Source organism: Fringilla coelebs, assembly GCF_963513975.1.
Source record: "Fringilla coelebs genome assembly, chromosome: 8".
Classification (NCBI taxonomy): domain Eukaryota; kingdom Metazoa; phylum Chordata; class Aves; order Passeriformes; family Fringillidae; genus Fringilla; species Fringilla coelebs.
This window is the reverse complement of record NC_140066.1, coordinates 24180852-24204390: the sequence shown is the minus strand read 5'-3', so window position 1 is coordinate 24204390 and position 23539 is coordinate 24180852. Positions and strand designations below refer to the sequence as shown.

The 23539-nt window shown below is 43.5% G+C and overlaps 1 protein-coding gene across 2 annotated transcripts in view; it reads right to left on the bottom strand.

Moving 5' to 3' along the window:
- The window catches only part of SUFU (SUFU negative regulator of hedgehog signaling), an 83457-nt gene that overhangs the window by 27068 nt on the left and 32850 nt on the right, over nucleotides 1–23539 (bottom strand). Inside the window, exons 4-8 of one of the 2 annotated variants that reach the window (XM_084210644.1) lie at nucleotides 12850–12992; nucleotides 10455–10540; nucleotides 8335–8407; nucleotides 3622–3778; nucleotides 2017–2128 (exon numbers count right to left, since the gene is read on the bottom strand). In XM_084210644.1, the coding sequence (XP_084066770.1) occupies nucleotides 2017–2128; nucleotides 3622–3778; nucleotides 8335–8407; nucleotides 10455–10540; nucleotides 12850–12992 (571 nt within the window). The remainder of the gene's footprint in view (nucleotides 1–2016; nucleotides 2129–3621; nucleotides 3779–8334; nucleotides 8408–10454; nucleotides 10541–12849; nucleotides 12993–23539) is intronic. The other variant, XM_084210645.1, reaches the window with a different exon arrangement.

The following is a 23539-nucleotide window of genomic DNA, read 5'->3' as shown; positions in this document are numbered from 1 at the left end:
ATCGTATCTGCTACATGGAGAAGAGAAACAATTGCACAAGGAGAAGAAGACCTTTCCCAAACTCTTCTCAAAGCAGCGAGTAAGATGGAGGAAGAAAGCATTAGGACACACTGCTGTTTTAAGCTGAGATTTCCCCTATCCCTCCAACAGTATCACCACAGTAACACAGCTGATAGCTGTCTCTCCTTAACTGAAGTGCTTATGGAGAAACAGGTGACCTATCAGTTTCCCCGGTGGTAACCACAGACATCAGAGAAATGTACTGACCTCCTAGGAGGCAAATATTGGGAACCAGCCATTCCTACCACTCAGGCTTCAGGCAGGGTGAGTGTGCAGCTGCTGCAGGTAAGAGAGATTTGCAACAAAGAGCACTGTTACATATGTGAGGCTCTGAATTTGACCTGCCTTCTCTGTCTCAGAACAGTTAAAAATCCAGGTAAATATTTGTGTGCTTCATCTTAGACCTCTGCTAACCTTTTACCACTCTGTCTCAAATGTATCTCTGTTTATCTCACCCTGAATAACGTAAAGCTCTCTTATCTAAGCAACAACTGCCTCCCAGCATTAAGGCTTACCCATCAGCTGCCTCCTTGACCTGATGTGCACTCAAAATGTTTGTGGTCACCCTCAACCACTGAGGACTCAGAGGTTACACTGGGCAAGCAGATGCATGCAGGAGCCCAGCATCTGTGAGAAATCCTGCCCAGTACTTTTGAGCTCTCTAAGGCTGGGTGTGATTAGTGCAAATCAAATGGTATAATTTTATATTTTTTTCAGTGGGGCCAGTGGGACCAACCAATGGTCCAATGTGACCAACCTGCAGGCAGAGAAATACTACTCAAAACCTGAGTCAGATCAGAATTTGACTCCATATAATTACTATATGGCAAAAGTAAGATTATTCCTAAAGCAATAATAAAGTCACCTGAGATTTTTTTAATATAAGTACCTATATCTCATATTACATATCAGCAAAAAGAATCAGCATTTGATACATAATACTTCCCCCAAAGGATTAGGCAACTCATAAACATTCATTTATTCGGCAAATTGGAAGTCATCCACAAAGTGGAACAAGAAAGGACAACAACAAGAAATATTTTTCTCATGATATGTTTGAATCAAGAATGAAACAGGAATTAAAACAGACCAGGATGCTGTCCCTGCCTGGCACTACAGGGAAGTGCTGATTTCCTGCTGATCTTTACTTTTGAAAGCAGAAGGCAGAGATGTTCATCAGAGACTAGGAAACCAAAGGAAATACCAAGAAGAAAGAGTGCAGCCAAGATGTGTGTCTTTCTGTATCATTTAGATGAAAACATTAGAATTTATGGGAAGGCACTGAACTAGCACCTGAAGTCTAAGAGGGGAAGGGAAGAAGCCTGGAAAGACAGAAGTGGAAATAATAGATTCACTTAAGTCAGAAGTTACAAGAGAGATCTATGGGCCACCCTAGTCCCACTTAAATCACCTGTCAGACTACTGTTATTAGAGACCCAGGTGTTATTGGCTTGTAATTACTGACAGAACCCACCTGTTTAAGCAAGGCAAGATCAAAGTCACTTAAAAAGAAAAAAAAAATCAACATTTTCACTGAAAGGTTTGTAATTATGAGCTTGAAAACAAAATACTCAGGAAAAAATATCAGCAGTCACCTATGCCACCTATCTCTACTGATATCATAGCACTTTTCAGCACAGTACTTTTTATAGGGATCACTCCAGTCTGAATTCAAACACTGAAGACCATGAACAGCAGGTTCTAGAGAACAGTCAGAGCCACTCTGCATTAGCACGGTTCATCCAAAACCCGTCTAGAAAGCTGCCCTCCTGAGTACTAGCCCACTAATCCAACCTCAATAACTCTTTTCCACCCATCTTTGCACTTTGCAAGTGCTCACTGCCAGCTTTCCTCTCCCCTTGCCAAGTCTTTTCCCACCCAACCCTAACTTTGTTTTCCACGCTGAGCTCTTTAGCCTCCCTCTGCCACCATGTGAATGTGCAGGGTGGAACTCACGGTGCTCGGTCGAGGTTCAACCCATTCTGTCTTTGTGCATTGATTGGAGGTAGGACAGGTTTGCTGTTAATCTCAAGCCCTCTCCGTAAAGTCTCCCTGATTTGCTCTGTATCTGCAAAGAGAATTTAAAAAAAATTATTTAGAATCCCCAGAAACAACAGAGACACAAGAAGATATCAAATGTGTTTCATCTAAACTCTTCCCCTTCAGAAAGAAGTGTAGAAATGTTATGGGGTAACACTCAACTGCACTTTCCTGAACTTCCTTGAGAGTTATTTCACCTTATAATGTCAGCTTGAATTCCCCTGTTTGGGCTTCATTGTTATGTCAGGCAAGGAGAGCTGGAATCTTTGGTACTGAGTCCTCCTGATGAAGAAATTCTGAGTAGTTTTGTAAATTTTCATAGATGAGGTGTTTGTTGGTTCTCTGACTCTCATACAACCTCCTCACACATCCAAACCTTTGTACTGGAAATCATTTTTCCCATTAGGCATAACAGGAACTTGTAATGAATATATGAAGGTTTCCAAGTTTTTTGCAATTGGCTTTGGAAATCTGTTGATTAATTTACAACAAGATCCACAAAGGGAGGGATTTTTATGCAGGGCAACCTTTAGCCTCAAGCTCACATCTGAAAATAAGCCGCAAATTATGCAGTTCAGAGGCAGTCTTTTTACTTCTGCCTTTTTCTGAAAAGTCTACTGGCCAAATACTTTCAACAGGAAGGTTTCCTGCCTTTCTTAGACGTTTCCTCATCTATTTTTGAGAAATGTGAGAATTAGGTAGAGAAAAAAAACCCCAAATTATTTAAAAATCTTTTGAAGAATATACAGATTTCATCATGTATACCTCTCTTGGGCTTTTCACTTCAAGGCTGAGGCAAAACAGCCTTTTTAGATCCAGTGCAGTTCAAAATACTTGCACAGAAGCCAGAAGACAGGCTGTATCCATTTAATAATTTTTACCATGGATTTAAGAACAGATGCCACTCCTGTGGAAACCATTGTTAATTCCAGAAAATCTCAAGCCCTCAAATTTTATGTTGCTTCACCCATTTGAAAGGTAATATGCATAATTTCAAGCCTGTGTAATGGCTATTACATCTCTACCCTGAGAAGGCATCTCACTGCAAAGGGAAACTCCACAGTTTTTAAATTCTTCTTTTTAGATTTCTGTATTAGCACGAATTCCTTGAGTTCAGCTGCAGCAATGAGCAGCGTCAGTCCAACTTGCTTCCCAAGCAGGGATAATGTTAATAAGGAAACACAGCCTGGGAAAATGAAATTGCTTCACCTTGCAGGTGTTTAGAGTGTTTAGAGTCCTGGTTTCAGCAGGTGCTCAGTTTAACTTTGCAGATTCAGATTACAATTTGCCTAAAAACTGAAAGAAATGTTTAGACAAAATATTGCCAAGAACTCTTTTCCTCTCTCCTGCCTTCTTCAAAGAGGCCAAAATCCATTTTACTGCCCTGAGACACAGCAAGCCTCCCAAAGGCTGTGAAGTTGGTTATGAACTTGAGGATGCAGCATGGCTCAGTGCACTGCCCAGACCCAGCAGAACAGAAGCTGAAAGGCCATGAGAGTGACCTGGTCCAGGACCTCTTACCTTTCCCAGAGAGCCGCCGAGGCTGGGTCCCAATGCAAATGCTCCTGCTGTCTTCATCATCCTCTGGTGGCCGGCTCAGGTCATCCCAGGCACATTTGGCACTCACTCCACTCAGGTTTGAGCCATCTGTCTCAATCCCTTTGTCGACTCTCTCCTGCTTGAAAAGATTCAAAACACCAAGACTTTTTTTGAGCGTGGCTTGAGCCTGAGTTGGAGCCCACCATGGTGCAGGCCAACCTTCACCAGCTCCTGCAGATCCCCTTTTGTGGACAATTTCCACTCTCTGGACCCTGTGCTTGGCTGTGTCAGCAAACAGCAACTGCACATTGAGCCAAATCAGGAAGTGACTCTGAACTAAACAAAGCTTTTCCATAGCAAGCTGGTATGAAAACCCACCCTGTCCCCATTGCTTCACTACATGCCCCTGACAAGCACAAAGCAGGGAGAGAGAAAGGTGCAGACCAATGGCCTGGGGTGTGCAGGATTGCTTCTTTCAGTGGTAGCACTGATTTACACCAACTTGAAATATTTAGGACACGAAGCATATCTTGGCAGTTGATCTCTTATATGTCAATGATAACAAGCCCCCGAATAACTAAAGCTCTCTTTCCAACCTTACCAAAGTGTCCCACAATGAACAGCTCATGGAGAGACTCATCCTTCACATGGGTTCTTCATCTGCAAACTGTCCAGAGAATCCCTGCTTTCCAATGTGCTGGGGTGTCCCCATAAAGGACAAACATGCAAATTTGGACGTGCAAGGAGACAAGGTCTGTTCCCAATGTCAAAGCTTTTGTATAGCTTTCTCTGTTGGCAAGTAAACAAAGTCCCTCCCTTGCAAGCTGGACTTTCCAAGCACGTAACCAGTGTTTGGGTCTCAGAAGGTGTCACACACCAATCATAAGCAGCTGGATGCTCTCAGGCACCAGGCATTTTCTCAAGGACATGTGTATCTGTTGCCAGCAAGACTGCCCTAAGCTACAGCCAAAACTCCTACAGGAAGTTCCACCTTCTTGGACATGGGCATCAATCTGAATTTCCACCTATGACCCACAAGGGGGTAATGTTGAGCCGAACAAACTTGGGGCCGTGCTACACCGAGCAAGGGCTGGCACCTCTTCCCTGGCACTGAACCAGCCAGGCTCGCTTCCCCCTTTTCTGAAGGGGTGTTGCCTCTGGTACTGCTCAGTGGCACCAGCAAGATCTGCATCTCTCTGCATAGATCTGTGTCACCCCAAAACGTAGGCAGTCCCAAGAAACTTCAAAGATTTCAGGAGAGAGCAGAGTGCAGTCATACACAGTGGGAGAGGATCTCTCCATCCATGTAAGTACCCTCTGGTTTGGCATTGCCACTGAAGATGAGAGACTGTGCGAACACTTTGCTCTTTTCAAAATCCGTCCCCAGGAAACAGTTTCCAGACTAAAACCCATATACATCCCTCCCCTTGCCCAGCTGTGCATGCTGCACCCCGGGAAGAGCATTGCCTGTTCTTGTGACCATTCAAGAGAGGATTTGAGCAGCTCAAAGATAAACACAAGCATTCAGGGTGTGGTTGCACAGCGGTTTAAATTGATGTAATTTGCAATGACTGCAGCCCCACCCTCCTCCATGTGGTCCTATCCCTTCCCTTGAGCCAACTCTTTTTTTTTTTTTTCATCTGGATCACCTCCCAAAACCCGCTCTTTGGCCCAAAATTGAGGTAGGAGACTGTGGCTGACTACAGGACCAGAGCAGTCTTGACTTAGACTTAAGCATTCAAGAGACTGCCTTTCTTCTGTTTTTCTCCCCTTGTTAGGATCTTCCTCCAGCGTCAGGGGAAACTGGCTTCTTGAAAACGTAATAGGAAAATCTGAGAAATAATAAATCTGCTGTGATTTTCTTTTGTTTTATCCTAAACATAAAATTAGTTGTGTCACCCAGAAATAGAAGTTGTGGGGAAAAAAAAAAAAATACATCCGTTCCTACATATGCAGACAATGCTCTAAGTGAGATTTAGCACGTGGCTCCTTTGGGAACCCTCCATGGTGCTCTGTGAGGACCCAAATGAGCTGGCGTGGGGAGATGTAACTTGTCAGCGAAGTTATTTTTCATCCCAGTCATTGGGGAAGCATGGGAGAGCCACCAAACCTGCTCTTGAGCAGGGAGAAGAAGAGGCCAGAGGGCTGCGAGGCTCTGGTGGAATCTGCTCCCCCATCCCTGCAGCGAGGGCCCCACTCCCAGCCAGACCCTGCGGACACAGTGCAGAGCCTCGGGGAGGGGGAAGGACTCTCATCTGCAGCTCAGCTGGCTTGCAGAGCACTTCCTCAGGGGAAGAAGTGCTGCTCTGTTGGCATCCCTTGGAGATCAAGGGGAGCTGATGGAAACGAGCTGGCTTAAGGCAGCCTAATTTGCGCGCCTGTTTCATAATGTTTGCGAGTATTGATGTTAAAAGGGGAAAAGTCAAAAAAACCCCGATCGATGTAGACTCATAGCTCTGGCAATGCTCAGTTCTACCCCACCTTTAGCCAGCAAAGATTTGCCTGGACTGAGGAACTGTTCTTCCTTCCTTGAAAGGGCAGCATGAACAGGAGGCTGGAGGAGCCCAGGGCAAAGGAGGTTCAGCTCTTTCCTTCCTCAAAGAAAGGATATTTCTGTCCCATTTTCCTCTCAGCATGTGGGAGGGATGCTCTGAGGCTCTAAGTCATTGATCCCTTTTTAAACGAGCCAGAGCACTGCAGTGTGACCTGCAGAGCAGCAACCACAACTCAGGAAATTCAAATCAGCTTTATTCTCTTCTGAGATATCTGCTAAACAGAAGCAAAGCACTGAGAATCAGCACAGAGCTGGGGACCGACAGGAATTGTTTGACAGTGCTGCCAGGGAAATCTGAATGGCCTACAGGGAAGCCTGGCTGAACAGAAAACAGCCAGCGTTGCCACAGTGTTAATTGCCGACATCCTGGGATGACATCTTAGTTGGGATCCATTCTCAGCAACTCCGAACAGAAAGTACAGCTGCTGCTGCCAGGGCTGAGTTTAGGCCTCAACCAATTCCCACAAGACACAATGCAGCCTCCAAACAAGCTCTGCCTGCTTCCCAGGCAGACAACATGCTTGCTGGCTCCCAAGAAAGTTGTCCAGTTTCTCTGCCTGTTCCCTCCCTCCCCTCCACTTCTCTCCCACTGCTGCCTTTCTGGTCTCACACACCCTCTACCAACACCAAGAAAATGACACTTTATCCTTTCCCCACTACTTAGAGCAGAAGGCACATGACAGCCTGGCACAGCCTTACTCCCTGCACTCAGCAGAGGCTCTTTGTGGGACTCAGGGGTGGATTTTCCTCTATGAATCCCTGGGGGCTGCAGCAGCAGAGCAGGAGGGAGGTGTGCACACACACACCTGCCCATCTGCACTTCTGCTGGGGCAAGAGAGAACAGAAACAGGAATGTGCTCCATGTGAGGAAGTCCGGAAGGACCACAGACATAGCAGCTTTCAGCAGCAGGACACACTGGTGAGGCAGAGGTACTCTTTTATTTGCCTTAACTTGCCTTGGCTGACTCAGATTCCAGTAAGCTGAGCTATTTTTCATTTACAGTAAATTGAAGAAAACCTTGTTATCATTAGGAATCACCAGTGTGTAGACAACAGAAACACCTCCAGGAGGGGAGAGGGCAAGGTTCTGGTAAGTCTAAAAACTTTATGGGACTTTCAGTTGTATTAGCTCCCACATTGTGGGACATTTGTGGAACATTTTTTTGTGTTTCTCAGACTGGGGTTATTCTAGATGAACAAATCCTTAAAACCAGTAAAAGTAGAATTTGGTTTTGTTCTTAAGCTTTCAAAGTAAAAGATGCTGTGATGCAACTGAGAATAATCAGATACAGACATGCAGACCATAAGCAAATGCTTGTACAAAACATGCACATTTGCACGTGCCCTACCAGGCTGAGCCATAAGTTCTCTGTTAAAGGCAAATACTCAGTGATTCACTGAAACATGGCCAGCACCACACTGGATTTGCTGGGGACACATGTACTCCAGTACCATGTACTCCAGCTCTGCTGAAAGGATTGCAGAACTGTCTCCCAAATACATGGCTCAGGGGAAGTCCATAGTACAGTAACATCTCCATAGAGATCCTATTCTCATCTTTAAATTTCAGAAATTAAATTGAACTCTGAAGAAGAAGGTTTAATATCTCTTCCTGCATGGTTTATTAAAAACTGCATGTGGTACTTTTGGGTTCCCATAATTTCTTAGTCCCACTAACTACTTGGCCTCAAGTGATTTCCTACAGGAATGAGCCGCACTATCACATTTGCTGTGAAAAAATAGTACTTAGTTGGTTTTGAGATGTCTACATGTTACACTTGCACATAAAAGGAAGGAGGAATTTCCTGGTGTACCATTCCTAAATCTTGTATTATTCTGTCTTTCATCTTCTTTCTTCCCCCTTTCTAAAATATCCAGTCCAAATTTTACCAAATTGTCTCATATAGGAGATTCCATTTTCCTGATCTCCCTTCTCTATCTTTTTTCCTAGAGCTGCCATTCACATGGGGCTGGACATGTCCCTCTTGAACCACCTCTAAGAGGGCAAAGAGTTTCTAAGACTTTTCCAGGATTATTACAAACATTGAGAAGATCCAAGCACCTTTACAGAAAATATTAGAACTGTTGTATAACAGTTGGCTCCTACAAGAGACCTGACATTTTATAAACCAAAGACATACTTGCAGATGTGGGTCAATCTCAAATATGGTCTCTCCCCTTCGCATGTCTGTTATCAGCCAGGGGCCTCCAGCTCTACAAAGAAAGACAGGTAATGAACCAAACAAGCCCTTTAATTAGAACTTTCCAGCAGGGTCCTCAGAGTGGACCTGTACTGCAAGCACAAGATAAGGGTTTAAAATAAGCCTAGAAACCCCTCTATGCGGTGTATACATCCCACAGCATGCATTTGCCCTTTACATTTTCCAAATAAATAAATAAGAAAAGCCCTCCATGACCTAGCAGCTAATCTGCTCAGTGTCTGGCACCACCCAGACGTGCACAGCAGTCAGGACTGACACAGGCTGTTATCCCCTGTGCAGGCCCCCTTGCTCACACAACTGAGAAGGGTTTTAATCTTACAGGAAACGAACTGGGACTGAGAAGTCCAGTGTAGCCTGAGTGAAATAAAGATGGGCAAGGCATGGAGTCAAGATTTATTCCTCTATTACATATCTAAGAATAGAGCAGGGCCCCAGTGGGACTGCACTTTTTACCAAGACTGGCAGTCACGTTCAGTACCACAAAGAGCTTATTGCTCTGATAAATACTATCACAACAGACATTTTGCTCAGTTGGTACTTCATGGCCAAGTACTCAGATGGCTCAGGGAAATCTCTGTTATCATTAGCAATAAAAGTTGGAAGGCTCAAGGTGTTTCCCAACAAAGGTGATAGAAAACAGATTACTGTGAAGATGAAATACTCAGAGACTTCACTTTGGGTCATAGTGCAGCCAGACTGCAGAAGTCAGCCTTAGATAGCGCTTTTCATTTGAAGTAAAAACTGAAGTCTTTTGGAACTGCCATAAAAAAATTCATTTTTTTCATGAGATACTTTGTTATTGCAGTCAAAAGCCCCCTCCTCTGGCCTAGTTTGTGTTAGTCTCCTAAAACACTTAAGAGTGGGAGCAAAAAAAGTTAATATTTTACAGGTCATGGACAGCCACTCGTTTTTTCACATCACTTTGGAAGTTGTGAATTATTAACTGCAGGGGTGTCACCTGCCACAGTTCCTCACTGGGATGCAAGAGACTTTTACCCCAGTTCCACATCAATGGCTTAGTAGCTTGCAGCTTTGTCTTCAAATCATGCACATTTGGGTCTCATTTTTTTTCCTTGGAAAGGTGATTATACCACAGCACAAAAACCAAAAACCAACATGAGAACAGACTGAGGAGCGAGGTGCTGTATCTGTATTGACGTAGGGGAGCTAAGGGAGCTGCAGGGAGTGTTTATTGTCTCAGGGACCCAGAAACAAAGCTTGCAGCTGGGCAAATTCACTGTACTCTAGGGCATTATCTGCACTTGTGCCTAAAAGGGAAAAGTTCAAGTTAAAAAAGTCTTCCAAATAATCAATCAATTCAAGGCAATTGTGGCACTAGAGAGTGTACTATTGTGCCCAGAAACAAATATTCAGAACTATTTTGCTTTAAAAAGTAAGTCTTTTTGAGTTACAATCACATGGCAATAAATTCCACAGAATTTAAAAATGTTTAAGCAAAATACCTGCAAGCCAAAAAGATTTAGCTGCACCCTGGCAGCAAACAAAGCATCAGCATATCATTTACCATTTAAAACCCATCTCTTCCTAAACCCAACAAAATTTTTGTTATTTCTCCCATGGCAAAACAATGAACTTCACTTTCATGAATGTTCCTCCTGCTGCAAACTAGCCCACCAAGAGTGAGCCAAGATTGAGAGTGACTTTCTCACTTTTAGACAGTACTTCCAGACAGTTTTGTAAGCCAGACCCTCTCCTTCCTTTCTTTGAACTAAACAGCAAGGTCACCAGTAACAGTTATCCCAGGAAGAACCAATGAGAAAACCCTGCAGGCATAAGAGGAAGGAAATTAAGCTTTCAAGACCTCATTCTCCTTCACCCTGAACATGTGGACTTCCACATGCATTAATTTGCCATCTAAGTGTCTCTGCGTGAGAACAGATTTGCAATGAATTCCCATCTCTTGCTACAGCACAGATTAAATAAGCTCCATCAGCAAGTTAAAAGATTGTTAATAAAAATAAACAACTGACTTGTTCTCTATAGAAATGTTTCCCTGTATGGGTTATGTGACCACTTACACTGGGACAGTCCGAAGCAGTTCCAGAATCCCTTGACCATTCCACTGCTGAGCTGCATGCAGTTCCTCAGTGCAAACCCCAACAATCTGTAATAAACAACAACAGACATGCTAAACTGGGTGGGAACCATGAAAGAACCGTGGAGAAAATGTGTCATGTGGGACTGGATCAAACAGTGCACATACAGAGAAGCACCATTTCTTTAATCTAACCAGATAAGCCAGGACAAATGGAGCCTGAGACAACAGTGGGATCCCACAAGACCTTGTTCTCTCTCTACACTTACCATGTGAAGTGCCCTGGTCATGTAATATTTAATTTTGTAAAGAGTGTGTGAATTTAACAATGAAGAGGAGCTGGTGACAAATCAGGGTTTATACACTAGTCTGCTTGACTTTCCAACCAAGTCCACACAGATAGGACAAAGCAAGACAGGTTCGGGTTTGAGCACATACAAACACTGCTCTGTCATCCGATTGCTAGGGGCAAATGCAATACTGCACAAGCAATCTCAACCAGGCAAGGGACTTGCTGCCACATGGGATCGCTTTGGTGCTCAAAAAATCCTTGACCAACTCAGTTTGCTGACTGGTAACAACTTACCCAGCACCATAAAGTAAAGCTGCTTACACACCACATAATCCACTTGTCACTGCAGGCAACTGCAGACTTCTGCCTTCCTGTATAATGCAGGATGTGTTTGCTTTTCAGGATAGAAGCTGCCACACTGAGCAATACCAGATGTCTCTCTAACAGCAGCTGAGATCAGCTGCTTCAAATGAAGGGGTGAAACACCCTTCAGCTGATAGCAGAAGGCAGTTTCTTCCTGCTTTATCAACCACTGGTTTGTGCATTTCAGCACAATGATTCGCCCTGAGATAAAAAATATTTTTTGCCATGGCCTTCTATTTTCTTCCTCAATACTCTTAAGTCTTTTCCAACAACACTGAATTTTTTGTCAAAATCTGTTCAACTGATGTTTTATCAGAAAAGAGGAAAACCGGAAACTAAGCTCTGAAGAGCAGCAAGGAGAAGTGAAGGATGTGCCTTCTGCTGTAGGCACATAACTGCACTGATAGAGATCTATGTGGAAAACTCTCGTGTCAGCACGCACCCAGCTCTGCACACCCTTCCCCTCCTGCCCCTTGCAGAGCTCACTTTGTCAGGACCCAGCCCTTGGAGGTGCACTTCATCCCCACCCATCTTCCAGGCTTCCTCCATCAAACAGCCTGAATCACCCCTGCCTCAGGACACCCCTCCCTGGGCCTTCACTCACTAATTACATACAAACAGCAAGACTCTAAACAGGAAATTATTTTGTGTTCATTCTTTGCTTTTTGTAATCATTTATCCTCATGGGTCAAAATAAATTCATAACAACAAGCATCAAACAAAGGGGAAAACCAAGTCAACTGTATGTGTTGTGGAAGATTAGAGGCCAAGGGCCTCAGGATGCAGCAAGCTGACTGTTCTTTGATTCAAGACAGCTGGGCACTAAAGAAGAGATGAGGACTAACACAGTACTAGCTGGAGAGTTGGCCAGGAATTATCCTGCTTAGCTTGGCCCTCTGTCTCTCCTTCCAGGTCCCGCAACTCACCTTGCACTAATTAATCTCACACCCACCTTGTTTTTGTTGATAAAACACAGACATTTAGGCACCTCAGAAAAGCCTTGCAGAGCAGTTGTCTTGTGCAGGTTTGTGGTAACAGAACTTCCTTTTACATGTTGCAACTACAGCCAAAAACAAATGGGAGCAACTAGAAGCTTAAATTGTAAAATCCAGACACTTGCATTTTCCCACAGGATGGAAGCTTTTCCACGGAGCATGAAGAAATCAGCAGTTGTCATAAACTATGCCACTCTTCCACTAAGGCTATTAACCCAATATGCAATTTAAAAATATCCAAAGCAGCCCCTATCTGAGAAGCATTGCTGAGGAGGACTTTGGGAAAGCAAGCAAACCTGTTTGGCCACAGAAGCTCCCCATGCTGAACAGCAGAGTTAAATCACATGGGATTTTTTTAGTGTTTCTTTTGCAAAGCAAACCCGACCCTTTCTTAAACAGTAGATCAATACAGGCAAACTCAGTCTCTAAAGAATCTTTGTGTCAGTACTGCAAGCTACATTTCTGCCATTAAGTACTGCTAAAACAGCTCCAAGTCCTGCTCCTAACTCTTCTCTTCCTGGCATTCAAACCAGTGGATCACTTACTGATATTACCATAGAATTAAGTTTCATTTATCATTACATTAGCTTTTAAAACAGTTTCTCTCAGCATTTTTTTTTCAATGTTCATGTTTGAAACTGAAGAGATGATAATAAATATTTGAGTTAGACAGCTAAAAGCAATGTTAGCTGCACTCCATGCCCAGGAGGTGGCAGGCTGTGCCATACCTGCAGGAAAGTGACCACCCCAAAAGGAGTCTGCACCGGCTGCATCTGGGGGTCTTCTGTCAGCAACATGTGCTGGATTCGAGACTCACTGTTGTCCAAAGGGCTGTGCCACGACACATGGTCACCGCTGCAAAAGGTGTTTTCTGCAAGGACAGGGAACAAGAAATATTTAGTCTGTGAAGTTTGCTAGAACATTCCTTCTGTTGGCAGCTGCTCCTGACTGCTGCCAGGCAGGGACCTCCGGCCTGGGCTGGGACAGTCACTGGTGACTATTCACAGTGACTGTCCCTGGCCAGCTCTGCTGACCCTCTGAACCACCTGAAACAGGAATGGAGTCTCATTGAGTCATCTGAGTTCAACCCTCATTTCAAAATTGACCACTCGAGTCCTGTGGCAAAAAACACTGTCCTACTTTGATATTAAGCCTAATAGGAAAGGAAATACTAGCAAATAAAATTAGCCTGTCTCTCATTTACTATTAGTCTCCTTTTATGAGATGGTACAGAAAGTCAGCAGGCCATACTGGATGCCCAATGCCATAGCAATTCACACTCTTAATTTGCCACAGAGAAAATGTTCTCAAATTTGAATTAAACATGAATACTAGCCTGCTATATTTAATAAAATAATTTATATTTAATAAAAATTCTGCTGCCCAACTTGTGATAGTCTAAGTCAAAATCACTCTCTCTCCCAGTTGTCTGGGTGGCTCTGGTGCAGAATTAGAATTAATATGTTTCTTCTTTCCCAAACAATGAGAAAACCAATAGGCTATAAATTTCATTCTATGTCAGAACAGACTGCATCAAAACAAGGCAGGCATTCCTTTCTTTTCCTCCCCTCCTACTTAGAAAGACAAAACCCCAGATAATCCCATGTTCCACAGCTAGTGCATGCCAGAAGGCACACCAGAACCCATCTGTCTGATGCAGCCCCATCACAGGAAAGGCTAATGCTTGCTTTCTGAGCGAACTAGAAGTAAAACAACCAACCATGACCACGTTCACAGCAATTAAAGCACACTTCATTTGCATACAGTTCCTGGAGCAAGTGTGGTAATGCTGCCTAGCTGACTGCTTTTATCTTGGGTCTTGTGCTTGTCCAAGCAGAGCTTTATTGTACGTACAAATAAACAACCTGGAATCCACATTCTGCCCTCTGAGATAGGTGTAGTGCTCCAGGGATGAAGTGAGTACTGCCTGCCTGCTTCCAAAGTCAGTGGCAGGCCCAGTGCCCCTCTCCGTGACCAAGCTCATCCATAAAGGCAGTCTGGGCTGCTGTCCTTGCTGTGGTCTCTCCCAAGGCCACACTTAGAACACAGCAGGAAAGGAGGTTTTGCCCACTGGAAGAGAACTAGAAATTCCAGTGCAGACTGGAAAACAGTGGTTATCTGAGTTGCTGTCTGTCGAGACTGGAGCATCTCCCATGCTACAGGAGCAGGATCCAATTCAGAGAGGTGCCCTCCCCATGATCCTGGATCTTCACCTAACCTTCCCACATCACCTTCCAAACACATCACAACAGGACACCCCTTAAATATCTACAGGACTAATAGATGAACATGGCAGCGTCAGCAACAGCAAGAGAAAAGCTTTTTGAATTGCAAGGAATTACAACTCATTCCCTGTCACATTAAACAGCACCACCAAGGAACTGGGTGATTGCACACTCCATTGCAATAATTGCACATCAGGATCAAATTCATTATTAATAATCCCTTTAATGACAATTTTTAGTAAAAAAAGCCTTTCAGATTTTTTTTTCTCCAAGAGACTTTTTTCATTGCCACCATGAAAAGCACGGACTCGTGCAAGGGCAGCAAAGGCAGCATGCTTCAAGGGAGCCCTCAGCAGCAGGCAGGTAAACTCATGAGAGCTCCCTCAGAACTGCAGTGGTTAAAAATATTTGCAGTCCTCTCCCAGATGAGGAGCTGCTGGCCTGCTCCTGGCTGTAATGTTGGGCAACTCAGTGTGTCTCCACTGGGTGTCCCCATTGGTGTGGGTTTGAACATTTGTTATATATGTTTTTTCAGATGAATTTCCTGGACAGCTCATTTGATTAAGAATTAAAATAAACTCTAACTACCATAACGAACTTAGCCTGAAAAATGAGGCATGTAACAGAAGTGCTGTGATAAGTAAGGGAATGTTTTCCTTAGTTAAAATTAGGAAAGAAAGAAAACATAGTGAATGCAAGCTGCTTCAAAGGGTTTATCGTTATGTACACTAAATTACACGCTTCCAGCTCTGGGACTGAAAGGACTGGTTCAAATATTACTTTACTTTTAGAGTTAAGGAAATATAAGCAGACAAAGGAAAATTATATTTTTCTTTAGTATCAATATCTGATTAAAAAAACAGCATTTAGAATGTTGTAAGGGATATCTTGTGATATTTTCCAAGTTAGACAAAATGTGGCTGATTAATTTTTTTAAAATGATAAAAGCCTCTCAGTCACAGTTTTCAGGAATGAAACAAAGCCACAAAGAGCTTATTCTTGGGCCCTGTCTTTATACCACAACATTTTGCCCATCAAATGCTCACACAATTCTATGCTGATCGATCGCTGCGTTTCACTGTTGGTGCTGCTTCTCCTGGGAAAGCCCAGCCCGGTTAGAGCAGGTTTTCAAATGCAAATGTCTCTGCTGGAAACCCACCTGTTTATGTCCATGTGAACACTGAACACTTAGAAAATCTCCCTTTCCCTTGCATACACACGAACACCACAAAATTCACACTGACTACTCAATTAAATCACACCAAAAAAATTCTGCAAATAATGAAGCCAAATTAAAACCTGTGGGAGTTCAAGAAATTTGGAATTACACCCAGAAACCCAGCTTTCCACTTGCTGCATTGTCACCCATGTGGGATGTAGGATCAGCTCTTGTACAGAGACCATTGCAGCACTGAGAGCAGCCTGAATTATGCAACTTGTGGCAACAAAAACTAAGAAATTACATAAACAAAGGGCTAGATAATAATTTCTATTGCCTCATGCTGAAAACAGGGAGAGTATCTGATATCCTCCCTTCCTACCTTTCACACTCATGTTTTCAAAGCAGGGACAAGGATGAGAACACCACAACAGGATAAGCCCCTCTCCTTAGGTGACCACAGCAAAACCAACAGTCATCAGAAAAAGTTCCAGGACATGACCAAGTAATTGTCAAATCCATATAACAGGTGGCAAAGCACAGAAATTATCTAGCCATCAACAGGAGAAATTAAAAGCAAAGGAACTAAAAGAAAATACATTAAAAAGTTAAATCCAAATTATTTTAGCCTATGGACAAATCAGCAAATCCTCAGGAGTAAACTAAGTCTCTGATTTACTGCACAAGCTGACTGCTGCTGAATACTTCTGCCTCATGGAAACCTGAGGTGGCTTCATGTTCCCTCCATGACAGGATGAGCTAAGGCACCCAATCTGACCCAGGATAAATTCATATCCTTCAGCAGTTACCATGGGAGCAGGGGATGTGTTGTAAATACACAGGCTTGCTCACAGAACCCTCTGGGACTCTTGCACCCTTCCTGCTTGGAAGGGGCACTAACTAACAAGCCTTAAACCTAGCACAGCAAGGTGACTCATCCTCACAATTTTGAAACTGGTTCTTTTCCTGCAAGTTTATGTTTAAACAAAAAACTCTTTTCTTTCTTTTCTTTCTTTCTGGTGAGGATTTCTGATTCCATGAAATCCAACTGCTTCATAGGGAGGTATTGATTTCATAAGAACTCAACAAGGAAATTATTAAAACATTTCAATTCAAACTTACTATTTTAGTTCATAATTTATCATAGCAAATCTGAAGCCTCTCTCTAGCTCTACAAAAATGAAAAGTCTCTAAATCTGCCACAGACCAGCACTTGTACTATTCTATTATGCAAAAGCAGCAGTTATACCAGACCACTCTGTTAAGCCACCAATATTTTGAAGTCTTTAAAATGTCATTATCAATTTTCTTTTACAGCTCACATAAAGCAGGTGAGGTTCCTTCATGCAGCTACAGTCATAATTCAGCAGCACAATCTCTCCTAACTTTACTATCCAACTGCTCTGTAATGAGAACTGGGGAAATAACTCAGAGGGAACCATTCCACTGTAGACTAGTAAATATTCTTTGTCTAACTTTGCTCACGTATTTTCTTGGAGTGAATTTCTCCTCCCTCCTTTAATTAGACTAAATATAGCTCATGCCTAAAGAAATAAAACCAAGTCATATTCTTGGTCTTGGGATGTTTCATAAACATTATAATGCATGCAATCTATGCTCAAGTGGTGTTACCTAGCTCTAGAGAGAATTACAGATTACTTCCTACTGTATTTTCAATTCTTTTTTTAAACCTGCCAGCTTTCCATATATGGGATCCTGCTCCAAGTCCTTACTCCCTTAACTGCCACAGGGAGTAAATTGAAAAGGACAGCAAACTGAGAGCTGTACCAGGAGCTGAGAGAGAACTACATCCTAAAGACAGCTCCAGGCTGAAAGTGAGTCAGGGAACATCTCCAGTGAGCTGGCTACCCTGCACCCAGAGCAGATGGCAAACAGTCTTTGGGCATCTGCGAGTATCTTTTCTTGCATGTGCATTGGCAACTTAAGGAGGAAAACAAAGAGCTGATGCTGTTCCACCAGCAAGATGACAGCAAGGCAACTTTAAGCCTTTCTCCAGTCCATGCAGACTCCTGTCCCCAGCCTGTCTGGCTCCAAGGCAGTTCAAATTGCACCACTCTGGTTAATCCAGAGGACAGAAACTTGTCCCTTCTGATATGGTCCTGCCACATAATTTTTGAGATAAATTTTAATATTAGAAGAACAGATTTGCAGCCTGATAATTCCTTTGTATCTCTTCTAAGACACCTCCTCCTCCTCCGCCAGCTAAAATCAGCAACAGAGGGGGCTGAGTAAATAGCCAGAGAAATCCACCTGGACAGTGTGTTACAGCTGATACAGCACACAGTGGGAGAAGCCCTAAGTACGCTAACTACATTTGCCTGGTGTTGGCAAAACAGCCACTCATATCCTTCAAGAGCATGTTTCTTCTGTTCCTTCTGTTTCTGGGAAAAGCCAGGCCATCATTACATGGTCACTTCATTTGGGGACATGTGCAAGATGATGCTGAAAGAAACAGTCCTGCTTGTCCCCTGCAAAAGCAGGGCTACCTAGATCATGCCCTCGGAGCAGTGATGCTGCTTAGCTATGCTCGTACAATGCTTGGCAATTCTCTGCTACCTTGGTCTAAAAATAAAAGAAAAATCCAACAAAAAAAACACCCCAGTAAATTTGCATCAGTGTGTGGCATGGGGGATGTTGGCACACAAACAGGATGACCACATCCCTCACAGAGCCAGATCTACATTATCCACAGTGCTCAGCAGTGTGAAAACTGGCTGTTCTAATGGTTACAAACCTGACTCAGAGATCTCAGCTAAACTTCAGGCAGCGAGTCACAGATGTCAGCCTGCATAACTCAGAGAAATTGTGTATTTGAGGGCAAAGAAGGATTTTAACTCCATGACTTATGGGTGCAGGAATGTTAAAAAGGCCCCCAGTGAGTTTCTGACCAGCATGACAGTGATGCAGCCAGACATTTAAATTGAATGCAGCTTATCCAATACTTACAGAAACAACGTAATTTATTGCATTGCCATTAGCCCATGTATGGTCTGTATAATTTATTACATAAATGCATTTTCTCCAACACATTTTTAATATTCAGTCTGGCTTTGTTGAAAAAAAAAGTAATCTGGCAATCTGTCACAAGTAAGATTTGATGCTGTTTTTCAGTACCATTTTGCAGACCAAACAGCTAGAATTAATTGAGAGAAACCAAGGGCAAACACAGAGTCCAATGCTGAAATGTAATAGCTATATTTTTCACTAGACCTCCTTAATATATTTCTAACTAGCTCAATAATAAATATAAGCATGCATGCAAAGATGTTAGCCATAATAAATTGATACAAAAGCTAAAGATGAAATTTGTGCCTAAGTATCTCAAAGTAATACTGTTGTTGCAACTCATTATATGGATGAAAAATTTTTAAAAACTGAGTATAAAGAAAAAGGTTTTATTTAGACTCATTTGCCAGCCACATTAAACTAGGATAATGAATGCTAAATTCAGTCTCAAGCTTAGTTTCCTAAGCTGCAAAGAACTGCACACATGGATTGGTAAAGGGAAAAAACAATTGGGATATAATCTGTGGGGCTCACTGCCAGTTAGTTTATAATTTTAAGTCAAGATGAACATGTTTTAAGAATATACAAGGAATTAGCAGAATCCAAGATGTGATATATTTGCACTATATTTAAAAAATGCTTTTCCTCCCTGTTTTTCTTTTTCAGTTCAATTTTACTGCCCCTTATCTCCTGCCTTGGGAACAGGAGCTGCCCCAGCCCTGGCACTCCAAAGAGGTGCAAATTCACACAGTGCTGCTGCCTCCTGCAGACATGCAGCATAGAGAAGATCCCTTAGGAAGAATTAAATCCCAGGAATACAATTAAACAATACCTCCACTGCAGGGATTCAAATTGGGCTTTCAGAAACAAGGGGCCTAGATAAAAGGTTCTTTAAAAAAATAGCAGGGAAAAAACCAGATTACCAGTACTGTAAGGACTGCTTGACCTCTGAGGTTTGAATACAGTTTCAGAAAGCAGTGATGCAGTTTATTTTTTAAAAATTGCTCTGCAGATTGAAAATACAAAAATGATTACTGCACAGCTCCAGGGTGTTAAGTCTGGAAAATTAACAATCCTCACAAAAGAGCCCAAACAATTTATGGAAACACATACAAACTTACTTGATCATTTAAGTCTTTGAACTGAAAGCCCAATGAAAAGCCTCTCACACCTACCCAGGGTACATCACCAGCAGGGCAAGGTGATTCCTCACTTATCTGTGTTGTGCTTAGAGGCATCACTATTATTGGCAGTGGGATGATGGAAAATGCATCTCTCACACTGCCTTGGTGACAACACAGCTATCACCCATCTGCAGATTTATCTGCATGGCTCCCTCCTCCAGAAAGGGGAAGCTGGAAGAAGGTATGGGAGCATGAAAGGACATAGCTGTTGAGTATGGCAGAAAAAGAAAATGAACACAGATGTGAGTTGCTCTTTCTCAGTCCCACAGAAGTTGGCTCCTCCAAGCTCTTGCTCCTCTATACCCCATCACTCAGACCCATTGCCCTTTGGTACTGCAGGGCTGTGATGTTTTCACCTCCCCCAGTCTTTTACTTTCTCCATCCTCCTGTTCCAGAAACCATAAGGGAGTAGGAGTGATGTGCTTGCTCCAGGTCAGGCAAGAGACCCTTCCACCCCTGCCCAGTAGCACTGCTACCAGTTTTCTGTATTCTTCACCTGAAGGAGATACATTTTGCAGCACTCTTTTAAAGGATGGTAGTTACAACTTCAACAGTTTCAAAAAGTGAATAGCCTCAGGATGGAGTGGAGCCCAAGGAGCCAGAAAGGATGTTATACAGCAGGATCTCCTGCCAGATAAGGACTCAGCTCAAAACAGGTATTTAATGACAGTTTATTTACACATCATGTGGCCCCACATGACCAATCTGAAGAGATACTTACCTGTCATTTAAAAACTTTATCCTGCGTTCTGGCACAGGAAAGCCAGAATGTTTTACAGTTACCTGAATGTTTCCCAGCCAGGTGCAACTTGAATAAAGACTGGTGCCCACAGCATTTGGCAACCTTTAAATGCCCTCAGTGAGGGAACTGCAGCAGGTGAGAAAAACTTTTTTCCTTGTTGGACCTCCTACACACTTGCACATGTGCAGGCCACTGAGAAGGGAGGATACTTAGATGGACCCATGAGCACCGTAAGCTTGTACAGTCACTTGTGATCTTCCCCTAGATATGCATCTATAAGACATATCTGTTGAAGAGCTTTCAAGGAGCTTGAAGGAAGAGCAAAGGCAGGATCTGCCTCTGAACAACCCAAAGAACATACAAGCAGCTTCTTTGAATAGCCTTCACAACACAGACATCTGACAGACAGACAGACTCTTAGACTGCACCAGGGTATCCGTTTTAGCAAAACCATTTAAGAAATTGCAAGAAAGGGGAGATGGTCTGTGAGAAAACATCCACAAAGTTATCACATTATAACCCTTCCAGAAAAAGGTTCTAATTACTCAGGCATTAGTTCTGGGACTTGTAATGGACAAGAGGGCAGAGGTCTTCAAGAAAGCACCGTGTCATTTTTCTCAGTGGTTGATTATTTTCCCTTAAATTTTCAGGAATTTAAAGCTTGCACAGGCCAAACTTTTGTTTTACTTTGGCAAAGCAGGAGGCCAAAGGGCAGGAAACAGAAAAACTCTGCATTCACACATACTTGCATAAAATAGTTACCATTGATCTCTACCAACCCATTACCGCACTGCAAGAAAAACACACTTATTCCATTCCCAGAGTTGTATTTATGGTTCAAATGCAAAATGGACAGCCTGTTTATGGAGCATCATTTGAAACACTATCCCAAATGTTCTGAGAAGACCCCTTTAAGCCCCTAATTTTAAATCAAAAAGCACAAGAGTCCACTTCCTCAGGTTCTGGGCTGCCCACAACCTCTGAATATACTCTCCCAGTTTCTCTTTCCCACCAAGAACAAAACACTTCCCCTGCTGTGCCCATTTGCTGCCTCCTGGCTGAGCGGGCTGCTGCAAAGGATCTTTGGCTCTGAGGCTGTCAGAAGATGGTCTGTAATGAGCTCTGCACACTGCCACTCTCACGGGCAGAGTGGGTTAGTCAGAAAGCACAGTTTGAGCACCACTTGCTGCACAGATCTTCAATAGAATGTGTAAGAAGGTGGATATGTAACAGTGAACCCAACTTCCAGCTCTGCAGTTCATCTGCAGTTACTCTGCTCTGCAGTTTCATCTAACATGGGCTTGGCAGCTGTCAAGGGAAAACACAGTCCTTTTCAGAAGGCTACTCAGTACGTGTAACCTTCAAACTCTCCTCTGTGCATCCCAAACAATTGCACACAGGCAGTGAGAGAGGATGCTCTTGCAACTGCAGAACAATCCCTCTGTGTTGTTGCTTTCAGCTCCTCCATGGGAGGAGGCAATACTGTTCTCTGCAGAAGCTTTTAACTGCTAAAGCAGTTGCTTCCGTTTCCCAGGAAAGGCCGGGTGGGACAAAGACCTTATATTTGAGAGGCCAAAGGACCTCACACCAGCAGGAGGGGGAGTTTTCTGCCTTCCCTGCGCTGTTTCCTTTGTCCTGCATTCCTCCTTCAGTACAGGGGACAGAGCTTTTATCCAAGGCAGGGCTCACCATGTGCAGCTTCTCCCCTGCTTCCTTTATTCCAGCGTTAAGAGATATTCTTCCTCACAGAGCTTGCTGTCTCTAACATGTGGGCTCCTCTTCACTCTCCTACAGTGGGGAGGCTCTGGGTAGGATGGAAGAAAAGGCTTCCTGCAGAGAGCTTGGCTCCCCTCCACTTTGGGCAGAAAACAGCCAGATCAGTCCTGATCTTGAACTGCAGCCACTGTGGATAAACACCTGCTCGGGGCCAGCGTCCAGGCGTCCCTGGGCGTGGGGCCTGCTGGCTGTCCCTCTGCCACTTGGGCTGCTGCAGCAGCCCTGCACAGAGATGCATCACACAGCTTCCTCCAGGTCTCTGTGCCAGCTTCTTCCCTCCCTCTCTCTCCCAATAGCAGCCCACCTGCAATATGAAGGCTAAAATAACTTGTGCATTTCTAAGTATAACCATGTATCAAAGTTACAAGCCTTGGTGCTCTCTCCATCCCTGACCCTTTGGGAGCAGCATCAGGGCACATGGACTGATGTAAAACACAGAGAGAAGACAAATTCCCACCCCCTTTCTTTTTCCTTTTCCTTTTTTTTTTTTTTTAAATAAACCAACTGAATGAACTGTACTGAACAGCTGAAAAACAACAAGCCAAGATCAGTTCCCAGGCAGGAACAGGACATGAGCTGACAGAATTAAAAGGGACAGCATCAGTTGAAATCTCGCCAACTCAAACTGGGCCTAAACCTACTTTATCTAAATTGCAGTAGCAGCTACAAACAAGCCTTCTCTTTCAGGCAGCACTGAGATCCCTCACTTACTGCCTCGAAATACTATGTAATCAGTAAAGCAGTCTAGGGGAAGACAGCTTTCCTTCTATTTCAACAAAGTCTTTTATATGCAACAAAGGCTTTCTGTGCCTTTGCTCCTGGCAAAGTCTCTCTGTGCCTTAGTGTGAACCTATCCTTTGGGGCTGAAGAAGGTCAGAGACCTGTTCCCAGCCAAGAACTAAAAGTTGGAGAGACAACAGTAGCTTCCACAGCAAGACACAGGAAGTGACCACGAATCCAGACAAACTGCAGGAGAGGAAAAAAGCCCAAACTGTGGGAGATTAGAGAGGTAGAGAAGAAAATACTTTAACTTACATTATATAACTAGCTTAATGACAACATAAGACATAGACTTTTCATCCTCCAAGTAATATGAGAATGCAGGTGTCCTTGGAAACTTCTGGGGTTCTGGCCATGTTTTCCTACTCCTGCACTTTTGACTGGGAGGAGCCTCATGCCCAGCCCTGCTTCAGAGCACCGGTGCTAATGAAGCAAAAGGCAATGTCACTCAGCAGTAGTGCTGGTCCCTTCCTCTCATGTTCCTAGGAAATCATCCTGCACTTCTCAAACCTGGCCAAAGGGCTG